The sequence below is a fragment of the Rhinoderma darwinii genome, chromosome 4, assembly GCF_050947455.1.
Source record: "Rhinoderma darwinii isolate aRhiDar2 chromosome 4, aRhiDar2.hap1, whole genome shotgun sequence".
In the NCBI taxonomy this organism is placed as follows: Eukaryota; Metazoa; Chordata; class Amphibia; order Anura; family Rhinodermatidae; genus Rhinoderma; species Rhinoderma darwinii.
In genome coordinates, this window is record NC_134690.1 from 275,172,457 (window position 1) to 275,191,571 (window position 19,115).

Genomic DNA, 19,115 nt, shown 5'->3' on the forward strand with positions numbered 1-19,115 from the left:
AGCTTGGTGACACACTTTCTCTACTTGATTCTATGGAGATCTATATGTCACCCATCACAGGCTTCAGCAGTTCCCGTACCACACTAGTTTTGCACAGGCGCGGGGACAGAAACTTCTATCATCAGCTACCACTGATACTTAGACAGGTTCCTGTCACACAGTGAAGAATATAGTGCATATAGTCTGTATACTTTTGGTCTCTGAGCTTATTTAGGAGAATATAGAGAGAATGATAATCTCAGTGTCGTCCCCCCCCAGCATGCAGAAATTGTATTGTCTTTAGCTGGTCTTGTGATGCTGTGCTGGAGTATCATGGAATTGATAGCAAAACAGAGAGGAAGAGAAAGCTGGGGAAATCTAAGAATCAAGATGGAGGCTTTTTCAAAGCACAGACAAGGCAGCAGTTCAAAAAAGTAAGTCCAGAATACGTAAAAGAAATGTAGAGTGTGGTATACAGTCAGGTGGGGAATGCAGATGGCTTCTTTAAGAGATCCAGCGATGCTGCTGAAAGTCACAAGCGGCTGTGAAGACACGTTGGGCGGGGGAACCCAAGCTTAACTTTTGCTCCAGGGCCCATGAGTCTTTAGCTACAAGCCTGGAACCACCACTACTATAAATAATTTTTGCCAATTGCTAGTGGCAATCTTTCTTATACTTACAGCTCAGTAGTGTCTGCCACACTGCATCTGCAATCCCCCAGAGTCCAGACATAACAAAAAACACTGCAAAATTACCGGTTGTTGGTTTCCATATCAAGAAGCCAATAATACACCCAATATTAATAGCCGCTCCTGTAAATATAAAAAAAAACGAACATCAGTTATATATAACATGTCATTTTGGCAAATATATTTAAGAATCTGATACATGAAGTAGAAAATTTCAATTGTAGACAATAATACAGCTATAAAAGAGCAGTTAATGTGAAATAGCTGCCACACTTTGTTAACGTACAATACTATCTGCAACAGCTGGCCCCAACACTTCTTCTGATGATGTTACTATTTATTCATTATAGCCTTTCTTAGGGTATGTGCACACGGTGAGAGGCTGTTACGGCTGAAATGACAGACTGTTTTCAGGAGAAAACAGCTGCCTCGTTTCAGCCGTAAAAGCTCCTCCTCGTATTATGCGAGGCGTCTATGACGCTCGTAAATCTTGAGCTGCTCTTCATTGAGTTCAATGAAGAACGGCTCAAATTACGTTGCAAAGAAGTGTCCTGCACTTCTTTGCCGAGGCAGTCAATTTAGGCGGCGTCGTTTTGACAGCTGTCAAACGACGACGCGTAAATTACAGGTCGTCTGCACAGTACGTCGGCAAACCCATTCAAATGAATGGGCAGATGTTTGCCGACGTATTGTAGCCCTATTTTCAGGCGTAAATCGAGGCATAATACGCCTCGTTTACGCCTGAAAATAGGTTGTGTGAACCCAGCCTAATACCATATAGACAAACCTGCATACTCTGTAAGTAAGGAAAAAATATTATCCACCTGAAATTAAATACCTTGCTATTTTATATGTGATTTTTTAGTAGGTTTGTTGGAATTTTAAGGTTCCTTATCTGCAATAATGTATTTAATATTTCTCCTGCTTAATGTAGGTTTTCTAGCGAAAACCCTACTAATCAACTAATACCTGATCAACACAGAACTTTTTTTTTTACTACTTAAACGTACATACTGAAACAATCATTGATCTAATCTGTTTTTATTTTCCGTCAGTATGTTTTGTTATTCTATTCACTTTGAATGATTGAGTTCAGCCATCTTGCTCGAGCTGTGGCAACAAGAGTTCCAAAGAATAGCTCTACAGAAGGCACCTGGACATAAGAAAACCAACTCAGCAAATGAGATAGTAAATTTGGGACTCATGTATTTCAATGGGGCCGTTCACACGACTGTTGTTACAATGGCGCGTGTGAAGGGTCCGTGAAAAATAGGACATGACTTATTTTTTTGCGCTTCACACATCCCTCCATAGATTGTAGTCTATGGGGGATAAGTGATAACGTGTCCCGCACAGGTGCACCTTTTGACGTGAAAAACTGCACTTTTTCACGTCCGAGGTTGCCCATGTTCGTGTGAATGTACCCTTACTGTGGAAACAGTGACAATGTAGGACTCTCTGCCACAGGATGTTGTAATTGTTAATTTGTTAAAAGAGTTCAAGAGCGGTCTGAATGCCCTTCTTGAAAGACAATATTACAAGTTATGAGTACTATATTACTTGAGATGGGTTGTTTATGCAGGGATTTATTCTGATTGCCATATTTGGAGTTGTGAATACATTTTTCCCCATAAAATGAAGCAATTGGCAACTACTCCACTGGGGGTTTTGCTTTACTTTTTGCTGACTTATAAGGCTGGTTGGAGGTGACACCGTTCTGAACTATATGTTTACAAGGTACTATTTATGCTTTGTTTAAGATTCTAACACTATAAAAACAACAGCATAAGTGTATATATTACAAAATCCATTTAAGGAATAAAATAAAGTCACACATCAGCAAATAAGCTAAACTATCTGGTAAAAAGTATGTGAACACCTGACCATCAAACTTATACTGTATAAACTCGTTGGACATCCCATTCCAATACCATGGGCATTAATATGGAGCTACTGTAGGTCCTCTTTTGAGGCTACAACAGCCTTCATTATTTTGGGAAGGCTTTGTTGTGTCCGTGGGAAATTGTGCCCATTGAGCCAAAAAAAAAAGAACATTTGTGAGGTCAGCCACTGAAGTTAGACCATAAGGTCTGGCTTTCAATTGGCATTCCAGTTCAACCTAATATTGTTTATTTGGATTCAAGTAAGGGATCTGTGCGGGCCACTCGAGTCAATGTCTTTATGGACCTTGATTTGTGAACAGGGGCACAGTCATGTTGGAACAGGATAGGGTCTTTACTAAACTGTTGCCACAAAGTTGGATGCAGGGTTGGACTTAGTGATGTGAGACCTCTGCTAGTGCACCCACCCTGCATGTAGGTGGGCAGGCCGTTTGTGCTCTATGTCCTCTGCTCTTGGTTACACACATGGAGGAAACAAAAGCAGAGACATCAAGAGAAGAGGAGGAAGCTCCACCCACAGCCCACCCCTGCAAGAGGCCTGTCAGCAAGGGAGGAGGCAAGTGCCTATGTTTGTCTGTGTGTGTATATATGTCTCTGTGTTTGTATCTGTATATGTTCCAGTATGTGAGTATACGTGTGCCTGTGTGTCTATATATGTGTCTGCATGTGTGTATATATGTCTCTGTGTAAGTGTGTAAATGTTTCTGTGTGTGAGTGCGTGTGTGTGTGTGTGTGTGTGTGTGTGTGTGTGTGTGTGTGTGTGTGTGTTTATATGTGCCTGTGTGGGTATAGCTATCAGAGTGTGTTATCTATGATGTTACATAGGACTGCAGATAACATCTACTACATTATCTGTACCAAGAGAGTTATCACTTTGTTATCTGTGGTGTTTCATAGGACTGCAAGTAGCATCCACTAAATTATCTGTACCCAGAAAGTTATCACTGTGTGGTGTTACATAGTACTGCAGATAAAATCCACTTCATTATTTGTACTCAAAATGTAATCAGTTTGTTATCTGTGATGTTGCATGGGATTGCAGGTAATAGTACTACATTATCTGTACTCAGAGAATTATCACTGTGCATTATCTGTGGTGTTACATAGAACTGCAGGTAATACCTACTACATTATCTGAACTCAGAATTTTTACTGTGTGTTTTCTGTGGTATTACATAGGTCTGCAGGTATCACCTACTACATTATGTTTAGTCAGAGAATTATCACTGTGTGTTATCGTTAGTGTTACATATGACTTCAGGTAATGTCTACTACATTATATGTATTTAAAGAGTTATCACTGTATGTTATCTGTGGTGTTACATGGGACTGCAGGTAAAACTACTACATTATCTGTAGTCAGAGAGTTATCACTGTGTTATTTGTGGTGTTACATAGGATTGAAGTTAACATCTACTGCATTAGCTGCACTGTGTATATATGTGCCTGTGTGGGTATATATAGGTCAATATGTGAATGTGTCTTTGTGCTTGTATATATGTGCCTTTGTGTATATATATGTGCCTGTATGTCTATATATCTGCCTTTATGTTTTTGTATATGTTCCTGTCTGTGTATTTATGTGCGTGAGTGTGTGTGTGTGTGTGTGTGTGTGTGTGTGTGTGTGTGTGTGTGTGTGTGTGTGTGTGTGTGTGTGTGTATGTGTGTGTGTCTGTATGTCTAAATATTTACCTTTATGTATGTATATATTCAAGAATGTGTGTATGTATGTCACGATCCGTGGGTATGTGGACCCACTAGGCCGCACCGCCATAGCGGAGTAGCAGCTGGCCAAACAACAGTCCTAGTACAAGAGTACCTTAGATAGTCCAGACTGTAGCAGAGGCTTAGGCACAGATGGACTTGCAGGCAGATGACCCCCAATGTCGTGTGAGACATCAGGTGTGACAGGTGGCACAACACAACTCCAACACTCCAAGGCACAGGAACAACTATAGCATGGGATACAGGATACAGGTAGCAGGGCAAGAGAACAACAGGAACAGGATAACACTAAGGGACCATTTGCTAAGACTAACATTGGTAAACAGAACAGCGCTCAGGCAAGAAGTAATGGTGCAGGGCCCTTCTTATAGTCCAGGCATATCATGGGCTAATTAATGATTATTTTTGCCCTTTAAGGCCGGGCATGAGCGTTCAGGCACACCCTACGGGACACAGCAGATCGGAGCGGAAGTGAGAGCTGGCGTCTCCTATGGAGGAGATGCGGCCCAGCGCTCACAGATCCATGGCTGCGGCCCTCGGGGGGGTGAGTAATACCGACGGTCCGCGGCTGTGGACGCTACAATGTATATATATATATATATATATATATATATATATATATATATTTGCCTGTTTGTATAAATATCTGCCTCTTATGTATGTACAGTATATGTGTTCCAGTATGTGCGTGTCTATATATATGTGTTTACATTTTGATTTGTGTTGGGCAGAAATAGAAAGTCCCGCACAGGGCGCCACCCAACCTAAGGCCGGCTCTGGTTGGAAGCATACAATTGCCCAAAATGTGTTTGTGTACTGTAGCATTACCCTTCCCTAGAAATAAGGGGCCTAGCCCAAACCCTGAGTAACAGCCCCATAGTATTATCCCTCCTTAAACAAACTCTTCAGGAGGCACTATACATTCTGGCAGGTAGATTTCTAGTGACATCTAGCAAACCCAGATTTTTCTATGACTGCCAGGTAGGTAAAAATGATTAATCACTCCAAAAAACGTTTAAGCAAAACGATTAAGCAACAACACATTCACGCATCACACCCTCTGCCTTGTCTGCTGCCCCCACTCCTCCAACAAGAGTACACTGTCATGTGCAGTAGAAGGGCTCCCTAACCAATCAGATCAGATTTTTTTTTCACATTTCTATGGACATTTACGATTCATATACAACATTTTATAAAATAGGACCTAAGAGTTAACCTTGGAAAGAAAAAAAAATCTAAATGCAGTGATAGGGAGTACAGAAGGAGGAATATTACAATAACAACATAGTATATCAAGAACATATCTCTTTAAAGGGATTGCGGACTTCATAAAGTATAATAAAGTATCAGATTATCATTTTATAACTGAAAGGTTTGTATATGGATCTGTTTCTAGAAAGTTTGAAAGAAGAAGTATATGAACCCCTTCCCGCTATTGGGCGTAACTGTACGTCCGAAAACCAAGTGACTTCCCGCAGACGGGCGTACAGTTACGCCCTGCAGATAAAGCGAGCACAGTATCTGTGCGCGCTTTATCTTCAGCGGCTGTCAGCTGTTATACACAACTGACATCCCGCTGCAATGGCTGCGATGGCTGTTACCGCCGATCGCAGCCATTTAACCCCTTCAATGCGGCTGTCAATGATGTCCGCCGCATTGAAGTGGTTGACAGAGGGAGGGAGCTCCCTCTGTAACCCCCGGGCCCCCCCGCGATGGATCGCGGGTGGCAATTGTTGCTATGGCAACCAGGAAGCCGTTACTAGGCTTCCTGGTTGCCAAGGTACGGAAGCCTATTAGGTCCTACCCGAGGCAGGACCTAATATGCTAACTGTCAAATGAAGAATGACAGTTGCGATGCACTTCACTACATAAGTAGTGCAGTGTATCGTAGCGGGGATCAGAAGACCAGATCTTCAAGTCCCCAGGTCAGTGTAAAAGAAAAAGTAAAAAATGTAAAAAAAAATGTAAAAGAAAAATAAATAAATAAAAGTTAATTAATAATAAATAAATAATAAAAACAACACTTGCCCTGTTTCCCTGATCAACTCCTTTATTATTAGAAAAAAAATGAAAATATGAAAAAAAACTATACATAATAGGTATCGCCGCGTTCGGAACGGCCTGATCTATAAAAATATCACATTATTTTTACCGCACGGTGAACACCGTAAAAATTTTTAATAAAAAACCATGACAGCATTTTATGTTTTGGTCATCTTGTCTCCAAAAAAATGTAATAAAAAGTGATCAAAAAGTTGCAAGTAACGAAAAATTGTACCAATAGAAACTACAGTTCGTCACGCATAAAACAAGCCGTCCCGCAGCGATATCAACGAAAAAATAAAACAGTTATGGCTGTCAGAAAATGGCGACACTAAAACATGATTTTTTTAGAAAAGAGTATTTTTATTGTGGGAACGTAGTGAAACGTAAAAAAAACGATATAAATTTGGTGTCGCTGTAATCGTATCGACCCACAGAATAAAGTTAACATGTTGTTTATACTGCACGGTGAACACTGTAAAAAAAAACAAAAAAGAAACGTGCTGGAATGGCTGTTTTTTGGTTTCCTCATCTCCCAAAAAATTGAATAAATAGTGATTAAAAAATCGCATGTACCCCAAAATGGAGCCAATAAAAATTACAGCTCGTTCCACAAAAAACGCGCCCTCACACAGCTACGTCAACGGAAAAATAACACGTTATGACTCTCAAAACGCAATGATGCAAAATGATTCTAAATGACGGCCCAGACTCATTTTTAGGTCCAGTAGAATTTCACTAAATATCCCACATCGTCATTTGCTGGACCCCATAGGTGGACCCTGTAGATGCAGCGGAGATGAGGACACTTTAGGGCCTTGTGCGGCTTATAGGGCTAGTGAAGAAGTCAAAGATTAGGCAACACTGGAGCGCAGATATTTTGTATAATACCCAATAAACCCGGCCTGTGTATAAAGGATTGGTTCAATCGACCACACCAATCCATGGATTATTCATTCTCCCCATTATTACATCATCCTATTATGACCTGTTGCACTCCGCCCAGCTTACATATACCCTGATGTACTCCGCCCAGCTTACATATACCCTGATGTACTCCGCCCAGCTGACTTATACCCTGATGTACTCCTCACAGCTTACATATACCCTGTTGCACTCCGCCCAGCTTACATATAGCCTGATGTACCCGCACATATTACATATACCCTGATGTACTCCGCACAGCTTACATATAGCCTGATGTACCCGCACATATTACATATACCCTGATGTACTCCGCCCAGCTTACATATACCCTGATGTACTCCGCACAGCTTACATATAGCCTGATGTACCCGCGCATATTACATATACCCTGATGTACTCCACAGTTTACATATATCCTGATGTACTCCGCCGAGCCTACATATACCCCGATGTACTCCGCCCAGCTTACATATACCCTGATGTACTCCGCCCAGCTTAGATATACCCTGATGTACTCCGCCCAGATTACATATACCCTGATGTACTCCGCCCAGCTCACATATGCCCCCACATTATAAGCTGAAATACCACTAATACACCAAGCAAAATCTGCGCTTCAAAAGCCAAATGGTGGTCCAACTGAGCCTGGCAGTGTACCCAAACGGCAATTTATGACCACATATGGGTTATTCTGGAGAACCCGCTTAACAATTTATGGGATGTGTGTCTATGGTGGTACAAGCTGGGCACAACACATTGGGCACAGAAATGGCATATTTGTTGAAAACAGCCATTTTCAATCTGCAACATCTATTGTTTACTCATTTTTGCAAAACACTTGTGCGGTCAAAATGCTCACTACACCCCTAGATAAATTCTTTGAGGGATCTAGTTTCCAAAATAGGGTAATTTTTCGGGGGGGGGGGGACCACTGTACTGGTACTATAGCTCAATGCAACATGGTGTCAAAAAACAAATCTTATAAATTCTCCACTCCAAATACTAAATGGCGCTCCTTCCCTTTAGAGCCTTGCTGTGTGTCCAAATAGCAGTTTATGACCACATATGGGGTATTTCCGTACTCTGAAGATGTTGCTTTACAAATGTTATGGTGCTTTTTCTCCTTTATTTGTTGATAAAATGAACATTTTTTAACTAATGCTACGTCTTATTGGAAAATAATGTAATTTTTCATTTTCACTGCCCATTTCTAATAAAATATATGAGACACTCACTACACCCCTAGATGAATTCCTCAATGGGTGTAGTTTGTCAAATGGAGTCACTTTTGGGTAGCTTCCACTGTACTGCTCCCTAAGGGGCTTTGCAAAAGCGACATGGCGCAGAAAAACCAATCCAGCAAAATCTGCTCTCCAAAAGCCAAATGGCGCTCCTTCCCTTCTGAGCCCTGATATGTATTCATACAGTACTTTATTACCACATATGGGGTATTTTCATACTCTGAAGAAGTTGCTTTACAAATGTTACGATGATTTTTCTCCTTTATTTGATGAGAAAATGAAACATTTTTACCTAAAGCTACGTCTTAGTGGAAAAAAATGTAATTTTTCAATTTCACTGCCCAATTCTAATGAAATCTATGAAACACCTGTGGGGTCAAAATGCTCACTACACCCCTAGATGAATTCCTCAAGGCGTGTAGTTTCCAAAATGGGGTATTTTTTGGGGTGTTTCCTTTGTTTCGGCACCACAAGACCTCTTCTAACCTGACATGGTGCCTGAAATATAATCTAAGAAAAGGAAGGCCCTAAAATCCTCTATGTGCTCCTTTGCTTCTGAGGCCGGTATTTCAGTCCAGTAGCGCACTAGGGCCACATGTGGAATATTTCTAAAGACTGCAGAATCAGGGCAATAAATATTCAGTTGTGCTTCTCCGGTAAAAACCTTCAGTATTACAGGAAAAATTGATTAAAATGGAATTTCTGCAAATAAAATTAAATTTGTAAATTTCCCCCCTACTTTGCTTTAATTCCTGTGAAACGCCTAAAGGGTTAAAAAAAACTTTCTGAATGCTGTTTTGAATACTTTGAGGGGTGCAGTTTTTAAAGTGGGGTGATTTGTGGGGGTTTCTAATATATAAGGCCCTCAAAGCCACTTGACAACTGAACTGTTCCCTAAAAAAATGGGTTTTTGACATTTTCTTGAAAATGTGAGAAATTGCTGCTAAACTTATAAGCCTTGTAACGTCCTAGAAAAATAACAGCATGTTCAAAAAATGATGCCAATCTAAAGTAGACATATGGGTGATGTTAGCTAGTAACTATTTTGTGTGGTATAACTATCTGTCTTACAAGCAGATACATTTGAATTTAGAAAATGCTAATTTTTTGCAAATGTTCTCAAAATTTTGGTGTTTTTCCACACAAAAATATTGAATATATCGACCAAATTTTTTCACTAACATAAAGTACAATATGTCACGAGAAAACATTCTCAGAATCGCTTGGATAGGTAAAAGCATTCCCGAGTTATTACCACATAAAGTAACACTCAGATTTAAAAAATGAGGCTCTGTCATTTGGTCCAAAAGTGGCTCAGTCCTGAAGGGGTTAATGTAGTTCAGGGTTTCTGCCTATTTACGTTGGAGTATTAGGTAAGTAAGATTCTAATTCTTTTGAATTGTAAAGTGTTGATCAGTTATTCCATATTCACTAATATTTGCCAAAGTGTTGATTTAAATTCCATTGTTTTTTTCATATGATTGAATTAGATTAATTTCCTGGCAGCCGCAGGAAATTCCGGCCGAAAAACCGCACCAAATTGTTGTGCAGTTTCTCGGCCGGAATGTCCGCTGTGGAAAACTGAAGCAAAAAAAAAAACGCCCATACTGATCCTCTGACGTCCCGCAGACCAGCCTCTTGCAATGGCGTTTCATCCCATGTGACCACTGCAGACTGTGATTGGCTGCAGCGATCACATGGGATGAATCGTCATCAAAGGAGGCCGGCCTGGACGAAGAAGCACAGAATTCTGGGTAGGTGTAAGAATTTTCTTCAGTATAATCGCAAGTTTTTCCTCAGTAAAAATCGCAACATCTGCTATTTGTTGTGGGTTTTACTTCCGCATTAAATTCAATGGGGAAAACCCACAATAAAAAAGCAGCGATTACGCAAATACAATTGAAATGCTGCAGATTAAATAACATGAGCGTTTTTTCAGCTTATTATTTACGGAGCGTGTGGATGAGATTTGTTCAAATCTCATTCACTCTACTGCTACTCTATAAGGCCTTATTCACGCGGACCTGTCCGTATTGCGCGCGCAAAAAATGCTGCGTTTTTTGCGCGCAAAAGGTCCGTGTGGCATCAGCATATGGTACGCGGCTGCGTGATTTTCGCGCAGCCAGCATCATTATGAAACTCTGGTTTTATGTTTGCAAACAGAAAAGCACAAGGTGCTTTTCTGTTTTCATTCATTTATTTTACAACTACAGCGCGCATCACGCGCGGCACCCGGAAGTGCTTCCATGCGCGATTTGCACGCACCCATTGACTTCAGTGGGTGCGCGCTGCGCGAAACATGGCCAAATATAGGACATGTCGTGAGTTTTACGCAGCGCACATACGCTGCGTGAAATTCCCTGACAATCTGAACGGCCCCATTCACTAACATAGGTCCGTGCGACGCACATGAAAATCACGTGCGTAGCACGGACGTATAACACGTTCGTGTGAATAAGGCCTTATGCTGCAGATTTTCTGCAACTAAATACATTGCGGAAAATCTGCAGTATTTACATTACGTGTGAACTTACCCTAAGGGCTCGTTTACACGAGCGTGATATACGTCCGTGCAACGCGCGTTATTTTCACACGTGTCGTACGGACCTATGTTAGTCTATGGGGCTGTGCAGACAGTCCATGATTTTTGCGCAGCGTGAGTCCACTGCGAAAAACTCACGATATGTCCTATATTTGTGCGTTGTTCGCACATCATGCACACATTGAAGTCAATGGGTGCGTGAAAATCACGCATGCCACACGGAAGCACTTCCGTGTGACGCGCGTGATTCGCGCAACAGCTGTCAAACTATGAATGTAAACAGAAAAGCACCACGTGCTTTTCTGTTTACAAACATCCAAACGGAGTGTCATAATGATGGCGGCTGCGCGAAAATCACGCAGCCGCTGATCATACGCTGCTGACACACGGAGCTGTTAAGTGCCTTTTGCGCACGCAAAACGCAGCGTTTTTTGCGTGCGCAAAACGCACACGCTCGTGTAATCCCGGCCTTAGAGTGTATTCACACGGTGCAGTCTTGCGACATTTTTGGCCAAATCGTTTTTTAAATTGAATAGTTTTTTAGCTTAATTATGATTTTACATCTAAAAAAGAAAAAAAAAGAAAAACGGGTCTCTTGTATGTGCCAAAGACTAAGTTATCTTAACACCTAAAAGACATGCTTGGGGGAAAGTACCCTAGGAAATTGAAAGTGAGTATTTAAGAACAAGATGATGGACGACCAAAAAGTGAAACTTTGTCACAGGACTGTACTGTATGTGGAAAAGTATCTTGTTCAGCCTGGCAGAGGAAACATATGGCGCATGTACTTTTATACAAGCAGCCCAATTGTTGTTGGTAACTGTTGGTGATTGGAATACAATTCTAGAAGCATATTATAATTAGAAATGAAGTTATATACTTACCAAGTATAAACAGAGGAATTCTCCCTGTATATTGAGTCAGTTTTCCAAATATAGCTGCACATATTGAATTTGTAACACCAAAGCAGATAATTACAAAGCCCACATATTTTAATCCCAAAATGCAGGTTACATAAGACTGGAGAAACATTAAAAAAAAAAATTAATAAAAAAATTGACTTTACCAAACGTTATGGTCACAGTTAAGCACCACATTATAGTTTACATATAAAATCAATAATTAACTTTGTAAATTAATGGAATTTTTCAGGATTTTACATTGATGTCCTATGTTCTATCCGTAGCACGTGTCATGAATGTGTGGTCAGAACGTGTCTAAACTTCCAGTGATCAGCAGAACGAAGGGGCAACGACTCTCGGTGGAGTGCCTCTGCCCCTTCACTGCTGCACCTGACACCGTGAGGGTATGTTCACACACAAAACGAAAAACGGCTGTAAAATACGGAGCTGTTTTCAAGGGAAAATAGCCTCTGATTTTCAGCCATTTTTAAAACCACAAACGTTTTTTGCGGCCGTTTTTGGAGCTGTTTTTTATCGACACAATGAAAAACGGCTCCAAAAAAGGCTCAAGAATTGACGTGCACTTCTTTTTACGAGGTGTTTATTTACACGCCGTTTTTTTAAACGCCTGTGTAAAAAACCGCCCCATCGGAACGAAACGACGTTTTTCCCATTGAAATGGGCAGATGTTCGTAGGCGTTCAGCTTCCGTTTTTTCAGCCGTTTTTCGGGGTATTTACAGCCCAAAAAATGGCTGAAAGTAAACCGTGTGAACATAACCGAAATCCATACTAGTATGGCAGTGTCTAATACTGCAGCTTTGAGCCTTGACGGCACCACAGTAAACCTAGATTTAGTAGTACATAACAATTGTATAGACATAGTATTATTACTTCTTTTTAAATACAGTATATATATATATATATTCTAAGTATAGAATTTGAAATTACTATAAAGTATTGTAAAATAGTCTCTAATAAGTAATTTATTAAAATATGTTTTCCTATATTGCAATAGAAACATCTGCAGGTAAAAAGCGCCACATAACCATACCACATGAGGGCCTTGTTCACACAGTGCAGATTTTCTGCAGATTTTGCTTGCATTTGTTAAGCCAAAACTTGATTCAGTAGACGAGACACTTTAAGGGTATGCCCAGACGTGGCGGAGTTCTTCCGCCACTGTCCGCATCAATGCCGCACAGAATCTGCGTTGCAGATTCTGTTGCGGCTTTGCGTAAAATGGACATTAAATTGATGCGGACTAGCCGTTGCGTATTGAGGGGAAGAGGGCTTCCCTTCTCTCTATCAGTGCAAGTTAGAGAGAAGGGACAGCCCTTTCCCTAGTAAAAGTAAAAATAAATTCATACTTACCCGGCCGTTGTCTTGGTGACGCGTCCCTCTTTCGCCATCTAGCCCGACCTCCCTGGATGATGCGGCAGTCCATGTGACAGCCGTCACTTGGACTGAAACGTCATCCTGGGAGGCCGGACTGGAGGAAGAAGCAGGGAGTTCTCGGTAAGTATGAACTTCTATTTTTTTACAGGTTGATGTATATTGTGATCGGAAGTCACTGTCCAGGGTGCTGAAACAGTTACTGCCGATCGCTTAACTCTTTCAGCACCCTGGACAGTGACTATTTACTGACGTCGCCTAGCAACGCTCCCGTAATTACGTGTGCACACACTTAGTCACCCGTAATTACGGGAGCCCCATTGACTTCCTCAGTCTGGCTGTAGACCTAGAAATACATAGGTCCAGCCAGAATGAAGAAATGTCATGTTAATAAAAACAATACGCTCCGCAGCACACATAACATCTGCGGACTTCATTGCGGAATTTTGACTCCCCATTGAAGTCAATGGAGAAATTCCGCAATGAGTCCGCAACAAGTACGCTACACGTCCGCAACAGTCAGTGTATGCTGCGGACACCAAATTCCGCACCGCAGCCTATGCTCCGCAACGTGTAAACGAACCCTACTAAAAAGCTGTGGAAGGCAATGGAGAAACGTGTCCGCAGCGGAATTCCAGAGCAATTCCGCCACGTCTGGCATGCCCTTAGGCCTTCCTTTATATATTTTTTTCCTGGTTTTGGCTTGAACAATACTGGAAAAATCTGCAGCTAATCTGGACCCTGTGAACAAGGCCAAATGAGCTAACATATACAACTGTAAAGTGTACCTTGGTGAAATCGCTGGCAATGAAGCCTTGTTCAAAACCACTGAACATAGTTAGTGGAATAAGAAGACATTGTCGTTTATCACGGAGATGCTTGAATGCTAAAAGAAGTGTGGAACCACAGTTAACTTGTTTTTCATCTCTGTCTCCTTGCACTTGATCCAAAAATATGATTATCAATAACACAGCTAACACTCCGCATCCTTAAAGAGGAAGTAACAGACATTCAGTGAATACAAGTTAGACTTCATCTACATTACAAACACATACAGTGTGATCAACATCAAGGATAAATATTCCCTAAGAACCATTGAGTTGAAAAAAGAGAAAATGACTATGAATATATATTGTGTATATGACGCTGATATGAATAGTGTTTATGAGCAGATCGGATTGGCTAGTGATTTGGACAGCATACTAGAACAAAAATTACAAGAAAACTGTTTCATGATTTCCAAGTTTGGGGACATTAAAAAATTCACAAAAGTGTCCCAATGCTTTGCGAGCACTATAATGAGACAATTGTTGAGGGAAGTCTCGGGAAAATCACCTCCATTAGTCATAACTATATTCCACAGCAATGTTTATAATGAAACTAATGTAAAACTACAGTTGTTGGTCTTTTTTTGTTCTGCAGCAGATCTGATCTGATAGAAAAAAGAATGCAGGGCAGACACCCTGCACAGTTAACCGCCGCTACAGTGTAGCGCCACGCGGCGGTTAACTATCAAAGCACAGACGTAACTGCACGTCGAGGTGCGCGAAGTTACTGCTCACCTCGACGTGCATTAACGGCAAGGTGCGGGAAGGGGTTAATACAGAAATGTAGGCCTACTGAAAAGTATGTACAGTATATGCACTCAATACTTGGTCGGGCTCCTTTTGCATGAATTACTGCATCAATGCGGCGTGGCATGGAGGCGATCAGCCTGTGGCACTGCTGAGGTGTTATGGAAGCCCAGGTTGCTTAGATAGCGGCCTTCAGCTCGTCCGCATTGTTGGGTCTGGTGTCTCTCATCTTTCTCTTGGCAATACCCCATAAATTCTCTATGGGGTTTAGGTCAGGTGGGTTTGAATCTAAAAACAGGACTTTGGGCCACTGAGCGACAGTGTTGGTCCACTATGTTATATCAAGTCCAGAGTCAACTCAGCCGTCTACCAGGAAATTTTAGAGCACTTCATGCTTCCCTCTGCTGACAAGCTTTATGGAGATGCTGATTTAAATTTCCAGCAGGACTTGGCACCTGCCCGCACTGCCAAAAGTACCAATACCTTGTTTAATAACCACAGTATCACTGCGCTTGATTGGCCAGCAAACTCACCTGACCTAAACCCCATAGAGAATCTATAGGGTATTGTCAAAAGGAAGATGAGACACCAGACCCAACAATGCAGACGAGCTGAAGGCCGCTATCAAAGCAACCTGGGCTTCCATAACACCTCAGCAGTGCCACAGGCTGATCGCCCCCATGCCACACCGCATTGATGCAGTAATTCATGCAAAAGGAGCCCGACCAAGTATTGAGTGCATATACTGTACATACTTTTCAGTAGGCCTACATTTCTGTATTAACCCCTTCCCGCACCTTGCCGTTAATGCACGTCGAGGTGAGCAGTAACTTCGCGCACCTCGACGTGCAGTTACGTCTGTGCTTTGACAATTAACCGCCGCGCGGCGCTACACCGCAGCGGCGGTTAAGTGTGCAGGGTGTCTGCCCTGCATTCCCTGTTGCCGATCAGCGGCCCATCACCGCTGATTTCGGCAGTTAACCCCTTCGATGCGGCTGTCGATTCCGATCGCCACATCTAAGGAGTTTAGCAGAGATCGGCAGCCCCCAGTGAAATCATGGGGACTGGCGATGGTACCCATGGCAACCGGACGCCAGAAAATGGCTTCCGGGCTGCCATGTACCGAAGCCTATGAGGACCAGCCGGAGGGTGGTCGTCGTAGGCTTCCTGTCAGTGTGACTGTAACGTCACAATGACAGTTGGAATGCATTACACTACGTAGGTAGTATAATGTATTCCAGCATCGATCAGAGCTGCAAGTCTAATTGTCCCCTAGTGGGAAAAGTAAAAAAAGTAAAAAAAAGAATGAAAATGTTCAAAAAAAAGTGTAAAAATAAAAGTTATAAGTGACATAAACAAGAACTGCTTTTTTTCCTATAGTAAGTCTTTTATTATAGGAAAAAAATAACACGTAAAAAAAAAAGTACACATATTTGGTATCGCCGCGTTCGTAATGTTATTTTTCCCGCACGGTGAACACCGCAAATAAAATAAACTAAAAACTATGCCAGAACCACTATTTTTTGGTCACCACCCCTCCCAAAATATACAATAAAAAGTGATCAAAAAGTCGCATGTACGCCAAAATGGTACCAATACAAACTACATCCCGTCCCGCAAAAAACAAGCCCTTACACAGCTTTTTTGACAGAAAAATAAAAAAGTTATGGCTCTCAGAATATGGTGACACAAAAAATAGTTTATTTTATAAATAAGTTATTTTATTGCGCAAACGCTGTAAAATGTAAAAATAACGATATACATATGGTATCGCCGTAATCGTATCGACCCGCAGAATAAAATATAATGGTAATTTTTAGCCCAGGGTGAACGCCGTAAAAAATAAATAAAAAACATTGTCAGAATTGATTGTTTTTGGTCAACTTGCTTGCCGAAAAATTGAATAAAAAGTGATCAAAAAAATCGCATGTACCCCAAAATGGTACCAATGAAATCTACAGATTGTCCCGCAAAGAATAAGCCCTCCCTCGGCTCCGGTGGTGAAAAAATAAAAAAAGTTCTGGCTCCCAGAATATGGCGATGCAAAATGTGCAGTGTTCCAAAAGCGGATAAGATCAGGCGCCATTTATAAGTGCCACACTGGCCACATATCTGCGGATTATTATTTATTTACCGCATTATTATACCCTCTTATTATGCCCCTGATGTACTCTGCCCAGCCTACATCTACCCCCACATTATAAACTGTAATACCAGCAAAACGCCAGAGCTACTACCAAGCTAAATCTGCGCTCCAAAAGCCAAATGCCGCTCCCTCCCTTCTGAGCCCTACAGCGTGCCCAAACAGCCGTTTAAGTCCACCGATATGGCATCACCATTCCCGGGAGAACCCGGTTAATATTTTATTTGTGGTATTTGTTGCACAAACTGGGCACAACATATAGTGCACTAAAATGGCACATCAGTCGAAAATTGTAATTTTTCACTTTGCACCATCCGCTGCGCATGAAACCTTTCGCGCACCATGACTTAATAGCATGTCGTGGTGTGGGGGAGATGTATGGAGCGTCTCACGCACTGAGCCCGCGCCATACGCTGCGGGTGTCAGCTGTGTATTACAGCTGATACCCGGGACTAAGGGCTTATTCAGACGAACGTAAAATACGCGCGTGCAACGCGCGTGATTTTCACGTGCGTTGCCCGTAGCTATATTAGACAATGGGGCCGTGCAGACATGGCAGCGTTTTTTGCGCAGCGTTGCTCCGTTGCAAAAAACTCACGACATGTCCGTTGATTCAGCGTTTTCAACGCATCACGCACCCATTGAAGTCAATGGGTGCGTGAAAACCACGCATGTCGTACGGAAGCACTTCCGTGCGAACTGCGTGTTTGCGCAACAGCTGTCAAAAGGATGAATGTAAACAGAAAAGCACCACGTGCTTTTCTGTTTCCGAACATCCAAACGGAGTGTCTTTGCGATTAGCGAAACCCGACAACCGAAGCTAACTTCACCGGGTTCGGCCAAACTCGTTTTGGCCGAACTCGGCAAAAAAAATTCCGGTCCGCGATGTCGGGAGACATTCACTGTGCATGGTGCTGAAAGAGTTAAACTGTTTCAGCACCATAGACAGTGACTTGCGATCCCAAAATACATGAACCTGTAAAAAAAAACGAAGTTCTAACTTACCGATTACTCCTGTCTCCTTCCTGCAGTCCGACCTCCCGGGATGACACTTCAGTTCAAGTGACAGCTCCAGCCAATCACAGGCCAAGCACAGGCTGCAGCGAATCACAGGCTGCAGCGGTCACTTGGACTGCCGCGTGATCCAGGGAGGTGGGGCTCAATATCAAGAGAGGCGCGTCACCAAGGACGCGTCACCAAGGACGCGTCACCAAGGCAACGGCCGGGAAGTTCTCGGTAAGTAGGAACTTTATCTTTTTTTTTACAGGTTTTTCGCTGTTGTGTTCGGCATTCACTGTCGAGGGTGCTGAAAGATTTAGCTCTTTCAGCACCTTGGACAGTGACGGGCGTCGACAAGCCTCATCTCTATGATGCCGGCTGCGCGAAAATCACGCAGCCGCGCATCAGACACGGATGACACACGTAGCTGTCAAATAGTGTTTGCGCGCGCGAAACGCTGCGTTGTTTGCGCGCGCAAAAACGCAACGCTCGTGTGAATCCGGCCTAACGGACAGAAACAGCAATCTCGCTGTTACAGGAGCATGTAAAAATGACAATTTACTGCAATACATTAGTATTGCAGTGTATTCTACCAGTGATCTAACGATCGCTGGTTCAAGTCTCCCAGGGGGACTAATAAAATGTGTAACAACAAAAGTAAATAGTTATTATTAGTGGAAAAAATTAAATAAATATTTTAAGTCCCAAAAAAAAACTTTTTCACATTTTTTCTCTAAAGTAATGTAAAAAAAAAATACACAAAATTGGTATCGCTGCCAAACTATTACAATATACCATTATTTAACTTGTACGGTGAACTTGTACGGTGAAAAATAAAGAATTTAAAACGGCAAAATCGCAGTTTTTTTGTCACCTTGGTTCTATCAAAAAATGTAATAAAAAGTGCTAAAAAAGTTGTATGTACCAACAAATGGCACCAATAAAAACTACAGCTCGTCCCACAAAAAATAAGCCTTCACACTACTCTATTAAAGGAAAAATAAAAACGTTATGGCTCTCGGAATGCGGGGAGGGAAAAATTAAAAAGAAAAAGAAA

At 41.9% G+C, this 19,115-nt stretch overlaps 1 protein-coding gene across 1 annotated transcript in view; it reads right to left on the reverse strand.

The window, feature by feature from the left end:
- The window catches only part of LOC142761125 (protein unc-93 homolog A-like), a 60,694-nt gene that overhangs the window by 7,833 nt on the left and 33,746 nt on the right, over window positions 1-19,115 (reverse strand). Inside the window, exons 6-8 of the mRNA XM_075864317.1 lie at window positions 14,131-14,330; window positions 11,932-12,067; window positions 660-791 (exon numbers count right to left, since the gene is read on the reverse strand). Coding sequence (XP_075720432.1) covers window positions 660-791; window positions 11,932-12,067; window positions 14,131-14,330 — 468 coding nt within the window. The remainder of the gene's footprint in view (window positions 1-659; window positions 792-11,931; window positions 12,068-14,130; window positions 14,331-19,115) is intronic.